The sequence below is a fragment of the Physella acuta genome, unplaced genomic scaffold (genome assembly GCF_028476545.2).
Source record: "Physella acuta isolate Inbredline_101_S28 unplaced genomic scaffold, ASM2847654v3 ptg001191l, whole genome shotgun sequence".
In the NCBI taxonomy this organism is placed as follows: domain Eukaryota; kingdom Metazoa; phylum Mollusca; class Gastropoda; family Physidae; genus Physella; species Physella acuta.
This window is the reverse complement of record NW_026732708.1, coordinates 219,655-231,379: the sequence shown is the minus strand read 5'-3', so window position 1 is coordinate 231,379 and position 11,725 is coordinate 219,655. Positions and strand designations below refer to the sequence as shown.

The 11,725-nt window shown below is 35.8% G+C and overlaps 1 protein-coding gene and 1 pseudogene across 1 annotated transcript; both read left to right on the top strand.

The window, feature by feature from the left end:
- Nucleotides 1-1,804: 1,804 nt before the first annotated feature.
- Nucleotides 1,805-3,413, top strand: LOC131956976 (ribonuclease H2 subunit A-like; annotated as a pseudogene).
- A 2,462-nt stretch (nt 3,414-5,875) lies between these two features.
- Nucleotides 5,876-10,368, top strand: LOC131956975 (vacuolar protein sorting-associated protein 4A). The gene is made up of 5 exons (XM_059321660.1): nt 5,876-5,915; nt 6,947-7,473; nt 8,253-8,374; nt 8,875-8,984; nt 9,459-10,368. The coding sequence occupies exons 2-5, from the start codon at nt 6,950-6,952 to the stop codon at nt 9,828-9,830; spliced, it is 1,128 nt and encodes a 375-aa protein (XP_059177643.1). The 5' UTR covers nt 5,876-5,915; nt 6,947-6,949; the 3' UTR covers nt 9,831-10,368.
- Nucleotides 10,369-11,725: the final 1,357 nt, after the last annotated feature.

Below are 11,725 nucleotides of genomic sequence, written 5' to 3'. Positions count from 1 at the left end.
ATTAAACAATATTTTTTGCAGAACCCTACCATTGAGTGATCTAATCATCTCCACAAAGTTTCATGGTACACGGATGAACGGTGTGAAACCGAAATTTTATAAAACGTATATAGAGAAAAATCGCAGCCTCCCGTGGCGCCGCCCTTGCGAAATTAAAAAAAGGATTTTTTTACAGAACCCTTCCCTGAACTGTTCTAATCAACTCCCCCAAAGTCTCATGGCTATCGGATAACGGTGTCACACCAAAACCGACTTTTATTTTTATATACCGTATATAGAGAAAAATCGGACCCTCCCGTGGCGCCGCCTTTGCGAAATTAAAAATTATTTTTTTACAGAACCCTTCCCTAGAGTGGTATAATGAACTCCCCAAAGTCTCATGGCTATCGGATGAACGATGCCAAACCAAAAATCGACTTTTATTTTTATATACGGTATATAGAGAAAAACAAATCGCGCCCTGCCGGGGCGCCACCCCTGCGAATTTGAATTTTTTTTTTTTCGTAGAAACCTCCGCAGGAATATTCTCAACAACTTCCCAAAGTTTCACGGCGATGTGATAAGAGGTGTGGTAATGCATAAAAGACACACAGACAGACACACAGACAGACACACAGACAGACAGACAGACAGACACACATACATTGATTTATATATATATAGATTCGAGAAAGTTTAGGGGAGATCACTCCCGGTTTATTTTTATGAATTACTAATAGGAACTCAATTGCTGTGTTACTTAATTAACTAAATAGTAAAATAAACGTAGATTTGTGCCTTACTTACCAATTGGTACGTGAATGTTGAGTTTGATATAGTAACAGTTATTCTGGTGTGCCTGGTAGGGAACGTTTCCTCTAAGGTGAAAAAGTATGTGTGTAACGTGTACAATATGTGCTTAAAGTTGTATACAAAGATATAAGTAATTTACAAAAAGAACGCGCGGCAGGATCAAAACTACTGCGCAGCCGCACAAACCAGAGGCATAGCGACCCTTCCCGGCGCCCGGGGACAAACTTTTAATTTGGCGCGCCTCCCTCCCCCCTCGGGAGCAAATTTTCAATTTGCACCCCCCTCAAACTTTCCATTTGCAACCCCCCCCCCCTCAAAGTGCAAAAATGCAGCTAAAATGACATTTTAATTTGTTTTTAAAACCCATTTTGGCGCCCCCTAAGGTCGGCGTCCGGGGACATATGCCCCCCCCCCCCCACGCTACGCCTCTGGCACAAACAGCGCTGCTTATTTTAGATGGAACATTCTTGGTAGGGTAACTTGTTTTATAACACTTTTTCAAATAATTTACATTGTGTCTTTAAACCAGGGTTCTTTCAACAGAACCTAATGTATAAAGATAAATCTGATTCTGTATCTCTGTTATTTATACGTATGTTTATGTGACCGTGTATAGTAAAAAAAAAAAAACAACTCAAAAATTAAAAACTTTCACAGGCAGAGAAGATGACGTCACATGAAACTAAGAAGAAACAATCTTATCAATTCAGAAGAAAGGAAAGTTTTAAAGTTGAAAATCATGAAAAGTACTCAAATGAATGACGTAATCAGTTGTACATAAAAATAGAATTGATTGTCGAATGTCGAAAGGATATGCATTATAATAATAACATCATTGCTAAAAAAAATAATTTATAAACATTCGCGGTGTTTCTACAAGACTAGGCCTAATCTAAATTTATAGGCCTACTCACTATCTAGAATATCTAATCTTTTAGTAATGCCGATCTAACTACAGTCTACAGAAGGATCGTTCGATTTTATTCAGATAGAATCATTAATCTAATTATAGATCAATCAAAATATGAATTGTCTGATAGAATCTTCTATAAGCGCTCATGTCACGAGTGAGCCTTGCTGGTTGGGTATGGAAGAGGCTGGGCGAGGTCCAGTATGAGGGCCTATGGTGTATGGGACCTGCTATAGCCCCATCTCTGATAAAGAACGATTCTCCGACTTAAAATCTGCTGATTCTAAAGTTTTAACAGAGGAACAACGAGAATCTATCTTCTCAAAAATGAGTGAGTCATTGGTTATTCTAGGTTGGATGGTAGAAATTCTTTCTCCAGCATATATTTCTAAAAGTATGCTTAGAAAGGATACATATAACCTTAATGCACTCTCTTAACTGTGGTTTTGGATTAATAAAAATATATCTTGAACGAGGTGTTAAGTTACCGAGGTTTATGTAGATACAGTAGGTGATTCTTATAAATTCCAGACCAAGTTGAAGGATATTTTCCCCAACATTGATGTAACGGTGAGCAAGAAAGCGGATTCTCTATTTCCTATTGTTAGTGCTGCTAGTATATGCAGAGGCGTAGCGACCCTTCCCGGCGCCCGGGGACAAACTTTCAATTTGGCGCCCCCTTCGGGAGCGAATTTTCAATTTGCACCCCCCTCCCCCTCAAATTTTCGATTTGCACCCCCCTCAAACTTTCGATTTGCACCCCCCCCCCCCTCAAATTATTTATAATGCAAAAATGCAGCTAAAATAACATTTTAATTTGTTTTGACAACCCATTTTGGCGCCCCCTAAGGTCGGCGCCCGGGGACATATGTACCCCCATGCCCCCCCCCATCGCTACGCCTCTGAGTATATGTGCCAAGGTTGCTAGAGATCAAGCAGTTAAAAAACTGGGTATTTATGGAGCAGATCTCTTTAGAAGAGCCAGACTATGGCTCAGGTTATCCCGGAGCAGTGGCGTAGGCAGGGGGGGGGGGTAGACCCCTCGGTATATATATATAAAGTATGAGGGGGGTGCAAATCGAAAGTTTGGGGGGGGGGGGGTGGGGGTGCAAATCGAAAGCTTGTCCCCGGGTAAAAATTGGAACCCCTCCCCCCCCCCCCTTGAGACGATCCTGGCTACGCCACTGTCCTGGAGATCCGGAAAAAAAAATAATTCTGGAGCAAAGCTTTGACAACTGTTTTGGGTTCCATCATTTGTCCGTTTTAATTTGTCCGCTGCATCTTTGATCACGGAGAAGGATGGTGTTGCAGTTCGATGGGAAGATGGTGATGAGGATAATGATGAGGATGACGCAGAATCACAAGGGACGTCAACACTCTCTCATTTCTTCAAGAAGAAGGACAGCAAGCAGAGGCGTAGCGACCCTTCCCGGCGCCCGGGGACAAACTTTTCGATTTGCACCCCCCCTCGAGATTTCGATTTGCACCCCCCCCCCCCTCAAACTTTCGATTTGCATCCCCCTCAACCTTTCAATTTATTTTTCCAACCCATTTTGGCGCCCCCTATGGTCGGCGCCCGGGGACATATGTCCCCCCCCCCCCCCGCCCCCCCCCCCCCCCCCCTTCTCGCTACGCTACTGACAGCAAGCCAGAACTCACCCGACATCGCTTCTTTTCACATCAATAGCTGACCCATGTAACATCTATTTAAGCCAGGGGTCTCCAAACTTTTAAGTCCGAGGGCCGCATTAACTATAAAATTCAGTTCGGGGGCCAGTTTCTTCCAGGCATGTTTTTGATTTTTCTGAGCAAAGTTCCTCAGCCATCACCAACAAACGTTTTTTTCCGTGAACAAAATGATCTCCGCGGGCCGGATGAGAGGGCCTCGCGGGCCGCATCCGGCCCGCGGGCCGTATTTGGAGACCCCTGATTTTAAGCCATTAAATTTGTATTTACTTAAAAAAAAAATAGGAAAAAAAACTGTGAGAGGTCTGCTAACTATAGATAAAGATGTTGGAAAGGGAAGATTGTTTGATTTGATGTGTCTCATTGTAATCCACATAATTTTTCCGGTTGCTTAAAATTTGTATCATCTTAATTTTCTGAAATCCCAAATTTATTTCAGCTCTACTTAAAAGCCCAAACCCCCCTCAGCCTACCACGCCGAAGGAAAAAAAAATCCCTTGAATCATCATTTAATTACACATTTGCATTTTCAGGTTTAAAAAAAATTGTAATTAGACGTTTAGTATTAGATCTATGTATAAGTAAACCATCTTAAATTAATGAAAGTAAGAAAGTATTGCTATTGTAAATCTGTATCAGTCCCAGAGGCGTAGCGACCCTTCCCGGCGTCCGGGGACAAACTTTTCGATTTGCACCCCCCCCCCCCCCCCTCAAGATTTCGATTTGCATCCCCCCCCTCAAACTTTCGATTTGCAACCCCCCTCAACCTTTCAATTTATTTTTCCAACCCATTTTGGCGCCCCCTAAGGTCGGCGCCCGGGGACATATGCCCCCCCCCCCCCCCCCCCGCTACGCTACTGATCAGTCCTCACAAGTCGATGATGAAAACTGTAATACTAAAGCAAACATGCAAGGCAAACTGACGCTGTAAATTACATGTCTGAGGTGAAAAAAATATATATTTAGAAATACTATTTATAGGTCGGTTTCAAATGTTAATCTCTTAATATTTAATTAAAAAAAAATAGTAAAAAATTTAAAAAGTGTATAAAACATTTTATTGACAAGCTTATATGCATTTATAGGAGAAAAAAAAACGATTTTTCATAAAATATATAATGATAAACTTCAATTTAAATAACTAAAAAGAAATTAGTCTGTTAGAATTGGTCGAAATTTCGCAAGCCAGTTTTGATCCATGATGACAAAATACAAAAGCACGAGGAAGCAAGTAAAATAAAAACTTGTAAAAACTAAACGTTTTGTTGGTCCTAATATGAAACCCCGTCGTTAGCCCCACTCCTCAGTATACCAGGTAAAACTCAAACAACCCGGTGCAGCAGCTAATAGTGTCACCCCCCCCCCCCCCCCCCTAAATCGTGTCACCCGGTGCGGCAACTAATGGTGTCACCCCCCCCCCCCCCTAAATGATGTCACCCGGTGCGGTCCGCACCCCCCCCCCCCCCCTCGATACGCCCCTGGGCCTACCCCTCCAGTACGACTTGACAGCAGATATTGGCACCACTCCTTTGAGTTTTAAAACGATAAATACAATGTTCTTTAAAATATTGAAATCAAAGTGTAGTGATAATTATTTACAGAAAGGTATTTTATTTTTCTTCTTTTTACTGCAAGAATAAACTCTGTCAACATATAGTATTTTAATCAATTCCTATTACAATTGATTAAAAACAGCTTTCTAAAACGCGAAATAAACGCTAAAATTAGTTTTCTAACATTGCTTTTTTATAATGCAAAAGTGTGACGTCACAACAAAATGACCCCCCCCCCCTTCCTCATCACACACCGTCACAAAATTACGGACCCCCTCCGCCTACGAGTGTGACGTCAAAAGGAAAGGTTGTAAAAAGAATGAAAGTATTTTCAGCTATCTGGGATTTATAATAGTTTTAAACATTTTATTCATATTATTAAAAATAATTACCTTTTCCTATCCTGGGAGTCTTATATAACTAATGGAAACCAATCTGAGACCATTTTACCAACCACTCAAACTATCGTCATTTGTGTGTCAAAAAAGCAAACCCAGTTTTAAAAAATGGTCACAAAGTCAACCCCCCCCCCCCCCCCCCCCCCCCAAACCACCACCCCTATAAAAAACCGAACAAATCAAAACAGCAACCCTTATTTGATAAAAAAAAAATCCATTTTTTACCATACCAATTATTCGAAAGAATAAAAAAAATAACTCACCCCTCCCCTATATCCCAGATCAATAATTAATTAAAATCAAAGTCTAAACTCCTCTCCTACTTTGAGTGCGAGGCCATTAACGATCCCCCCCCCCCCTCCCCGCACACACACACACATGCATCGATATGAAAATTGTTTCGCATTAGTGTAGGATAACCTTTGACAGAGCGTTTGAAATGACTGCCTAATTTACTATTACGGAAACAAATTTTATAAAAATAGATTTCTAGATTCTAATCTTGGTTATAATCCGGTACTTAACGGCACGTTTTTGTATTTAGATAATGTTGTCACAGGGAAACAAGGCTCGCAGGTTCAGATTTGGTTATTTTATTTAACACACCTTTAATTATGTAAATATATTGAAGCATTTAAAATGTTAGTTTAGTTCTCTTTTACCTTAATATTTGATTGACCGTACTGTTTTTCACACGTTTCAAGCGTAATAAAGTTTTCTTCCTCCAAAGGGGTGAAATCCCAACCCTATTAGTTAGACTTTGGACTTTAAATTGTTTTGCAATACATTATTCTGCGACGAACAGTCAAAGGGAAACAACAATTAAATTATTATGAACAATCATGAAAGGTGTAAGTTGCCTTTTCTTGAATAGATTTATGTATTTTTATCCTTGTTTAAAAAACATTTTAAAACTCAAACCAAATCTAAAATCTCGATTTATAAAAAAGACTATATTTAAAATAAAAACAAAGTGTTCTAATTGTAATTGATTTAATATTAAAAATCTGCTGTTTATATATTTATAAAATATATAGAACTATAATTTATGAATAGTAATTATCAATAGGATAAATCTGTATTGTCTAGGACAGTCTAGGCCTAGATCTATATCATTTTAAATAGATCTAAAATCTGGTAAATAAAAAATTGAGATTGGCCAATGTAAAAATGTAGGCCCTATTGCAGGGGTCGGCAACCTTTTGAAGCTGAAGAGCCAAAAGTTATAATTTTCAAAATTTCCCAGGTTTTAAAGAGCCGCTAACATTTTTTTTATTTCAAATATTTTATTTTTTTATTAAGATTATTAGTATTTGTTCAAGGAGCTGAAGAGCCGCATCTTGATATCAAAAGAGCCGCAATATATATTGTAATATATATTTTATTATATTTATAGCCTTTACTAGTCTGATTCCACTTTATTTATTAATGGAAAAAAATGAAACTATATACTTAGATCGCTCACACTTTGATGAAGATGTATATTATTAAGTCTTTTTCTTTAAATAATTTGATTTTTAATTTATGATAAATTAACTAACAAATTGCTATTTTAACTTTTTCCTATATTTAAAATTTCAAACTTTTTCTTTATGTTTTAAATTTAGAAAATGCAGGAAGACTTGCATACACTTCTAAAAACAGAAATGACAAGAACGGTGAGCCACAAATTTGACCAAGTCATGGGGCATGAAGATGTGAAATCTATCTTAGAAAACAGCATCGACCAGCTAAGTAGACGACATTTATCAGCTCCATTACTGCTGTGTGGTCACCCTGGTGTGGGGAAATCTCTTTTACTCGAGGCAGCCGCCTTCAAACTAAAATTAAATCTCTTTGTTTTTAACCTGTATTGCCTTGGTTCAACAACCTACGGAGGTGCCACAAAGATTGATCGCTGCATTAAAACTGTATTCGAGGTGGCTGCAAGTTATGGTCCTAGTATTTTGTGTTTTGAGGATGTAGATGTGCTGAGTAAAGAGGAAGATATTTTTAGAATGGGGAAAGTTGAATTATTAAAATATCTTGATAGTGAAAGTGAAGGAAAAATGGTCAAAGACAATGTGTTGGTAGTTGGAGCTACAACAAAGCCTTGGAATTTGGACACAGAAATAGTTCGGCTATTTAAAATTGTGTAAGTATTGTTTACTATATTAGTTAGCTATATGGAATAAATAATAAATGTGGGTTCTAAAAAGCACAGGTGCATAGCATAGATTGCATAAGAGTCTCATGCTAAAAACTGTATGAAACAATTTCTTCTTTTTTGAAAAATGCAGTTTATGAGTGCTACTGACTTATTATAATGAATATAATAATTGTTTTGATTTGCAGTGAAGTGTTAGGTAGTTTTGTGATAACCTGTGATAGCATACCATTAGAAATAAATTACTGAAGCACAAGAAACTAAATTTTTAAAAACTGTATTATTTGACAGCATATATTCAATATATGCTGTCTAATACTATATTGCTAATCATTTTAAAAAATCACAATTATATTAAGGTACTGGATGACATGGATTTTTAATTAGTTCCTATTGACGGGAGATTGTATGATTATTTTAGCTGTATAAAACTAAGGAGTAGCTAGGGAGGGTGGCCACCCCTGGTGCTAACCCTAGGGGGAGCTAAATGTGGTAGGAAAAATTGATAGTAGGGCTGGGTGCCAGAATAGGTCACTATGCCTCTGTACTAAGACAAATCCAAGTATATACTATAAAACTCTTTATAGACCAGTATTTGTACCTCAGTTAAGTGTGATTGCTGACTTCCCAAGCGATTATCAATACAAGTTTATATTTTAAAAGGTTTACAATCATTATAAGAATATTTGAAATTATTTCCTATTAAACTGAATATGTATGTAACCAACTTGTAACAAAAATTCAAAATATTGACATTTGTTCAACAGAAATATTGACCTGCCTACATTACAAGACCGTATCCTCATGATTAACAGATATATTGATGGCTCAAACTTGAGGCATGACCTGAATGATGGGGATATAGTAAATATTGGACATAGAACAGCAGGTACAATTCGTTTTTTATATGGGTGTCATTGTCTGCCAAATAAAGAAATATTAAAATATAAAATGTTGGTAGGGTAGCCTATATGAATGTCTATCTTTGCTGTTTAATAATAATTGATAGAATACCAATTTATAAAATTGAACTTTTTTCTGAGCAGAAAGTTTTACAATTGCCTTCTTTATTTAAAAAAAAAAAGTGTTGAATAAATTCCGCCGAATGTTTTACGGTCAAAGAGAGGTAATCGTGAAAATAAAAATAATCAATATTGTCACGGTTGTTTCCCTTTGACCGTGTTTAGAAAAATATCCATAAAATTATTAAAATTAAAGCCTTTGAATGAATTTAATTTAAGAAATGTAAAAGTGCATTTTTGGTTGTTCCTTGTTCAAAAAATTCCAAAAAAATAATATTTCAACTTCTCTACAAATAATGCTTTAACTACATTGATTATAATAAATAGTTATCATTAGTTAGAAAACAGTATTGTTTATTTCTGTTAGGATATACAGGTGCTGATCTTCTAGTTTTTCTAAGGCAAGTCTGTATGCAAGAGCTACAACTGATAACCAAAGCACAGTTCTTTAAAAAAGTATTTATTGAGGAACAAACTGTAAGTTGTTTTAAGTAGAATACGTTTAATTTTATTAACATTCATGTTTTAAGTTAATACTAGTGAAATGATGTGAAAAAAAATATAAGTCATAACAACTTACCAAAGTCAAATACAGTTACTTGATCATGTTCGTTCTATATTCCTGAATCTAGCCAAATTTGGTGAAATCTATGTTGGTTTGGCACTTGTCTTCTAACACAGTGATACTTAACTTTGTTTGTCTTATTGATAGTGGTCTCTTGAGGGAATGTTGAGTTAATTTAATATTTATTTATTTTTGTGTACTGAAAATAATACAGAAAAATTCAGAAGAAGGTAAATACTCTAGTGCAAGAAGCTTCCTACACTTTCATATCATTATATTATCATGCTATATTTAATTTAATTTAAACAGTAAATATACCCTGAACCATGCTATATTTAATTTAATTTAATTTAAACAGTGATCATACATTGGTATTTCGTCCTCAGAATAATAAGAAGACCGAAAATAATGAACCAGATGTTTCAACATCTGAAGCCAAATTGCTTCAACATTGTTGTACCAACAACAATCACCATCAACATATGGAGTTGCCAAACACTCATGATAGTGATTGTCAGGTAATTGGTAATGAAAAATGTAACTCTTCAGTGTCTATGATAGAAAAGTATGTACCCTGTGAGTCCCATGACGAGGGGGCAGTGCAGACAACGTTCCTTGACCTGCCAGATGACCAGCTGTGGCAGGAGTTTCATTTGACCAAGAAAACATTAGATGAGACACTTTTTCTACCTTCCATAACAGAAGATTTAAAAAAACAGATGGCGATATTTTATGAGAAACTTCACTGCAGTTTTTAAGCTTTCGTGATTTTGTAACTGCTTACAAAACATACTTTATTGGATTAATTACTTGATTAATTCATTCGGATCCAAGGTATACCATAAGACTGCTGATATTTGCCTAGTGTTTACTGCCATTTTGAACAAGCCTCAGATTACTTGCCAGTGAGACCTTGTAACATTGTCAATGTGTAGCAACTATACCAACTTGGCAATATTAAAAACCTGGCATCAATTTCAATTTTAGAAACATTTCCTGTCAACATTAGCTGCTGGAAAACATTTCCAAACTGACAACATTGCAAATCTGGCAACATTGGTAAAATTGTCTCAAGTTGAAACACCAAAAACTTAAATTGCAACCCAATGTCTTTAGACCTTAGGGTTGCGTTTGAATGTAAGTAGTAAAGTGCTCTATCAGACCTGAAGGTATTGGAGGCCAGATGAAGTAGAGTGTAGAGTTTATCTGTTACTTCAACCTTACCATATTAACAGATTGTGTGGACAGTGCTACTGACTATGCCAGATACCCTTCTGGGTTGAGCCATAGACTCAGATCTGAACCTAAACCTACAGGTCAGTAATTGCATCCTCTACCCATCAACCATGCTGTACCTTTAGGTTAAATAACTATACTTTATGAGATAGTTTAAATTATCCAATTAATCAGAATTTTTGCTCATTAATCAATGTGTTTTTCTTTGGAAATTGGATAAATTACATTTTAGACTTTCCTTACTGACATATCTCTAGTTCTACTGTTTTGGTAACCTAGAATAAAATTATTTTTAATTTAAAACACCAAACGTACATACATTTACAAAGAAAATGGTTTGAAGTCAGTACGGAAAATTTACAATTTATTGTTTTTTTTTCCCAGCATGGTAGTATGTTTAAAATGTAGCATATAATTGTAATATTATTCTCTATACATGATCTATGACAATACTTATCATTGAAATATTGGACAAGAGCAACATGAAATAAAAAGTGGGCTATAGGAAATGATACAAAAAGTGATTAGACAGAGGTCAGCTTGTGGTCAGCTTCCGTTATAGATACAGTTGAGATGCAGTCCAACTTTCACTTGACTTTTAAAGTCAAGCTCGGCTGATTGCAAAAGTCAAGTCAAGTGCAGTTTAACATAGTAAGCTATGATCATGCTGTTTCATAGGGTAGTCGTAGAGGGAAAAAAAAGAGTTTGCGCTATCATGGAGATATTTTTATCAGCACTGTTTTAGCTATACATTTTACTATTCATTAATTTTTATTTTAAAAAAAAATTAAAATAGTATGAAGCTCTATAATGTTAAAAATGATTTTTTTAAAAAGCAGTTTAAGAAATAAAATAAAAACATTTTAAAAAGCATTAAAAAAAGTTTTTAAAAATTAGTTGAGAAATTAAAAAGACTTAAAATTAATGTACATATTTAAAATCTAATTTGAAGCACCTTAACTACATGTAAACTAGTTACACACTTGATAATTAAGAAAAAAAAAAGCCAGACAATATGTCTAAATAAGTTATTGTAAAATTGTGCATATTCAAGAAATGATACCTGTTTTAGAAAATTGCATATCTTTCTCAAATTTTACAAGATAAAAAAAGTTTTAAAAAAAAATCATATACAACATGCCAGATAAATTAAGTGTGATTTAAAGACAAACATAATATATTGAATCATGTAATGTTGCCTTTATAAGACATAAGATGGCAAAGAACACTGTGTGAAATATCAACATAAGATACAGGTGTAACCTAATGGACCATACTTTTTTGGAGAACATTTGTTCAGATAATTAGCTATCACAGAGTTACCCCGGTTTAAAGGCCATTTAACCACATTTCACCAATTAAATGAAAATGTATGCATGTGCAGGGAAAATTTAAAAATAAATATTTGTGTACTTTT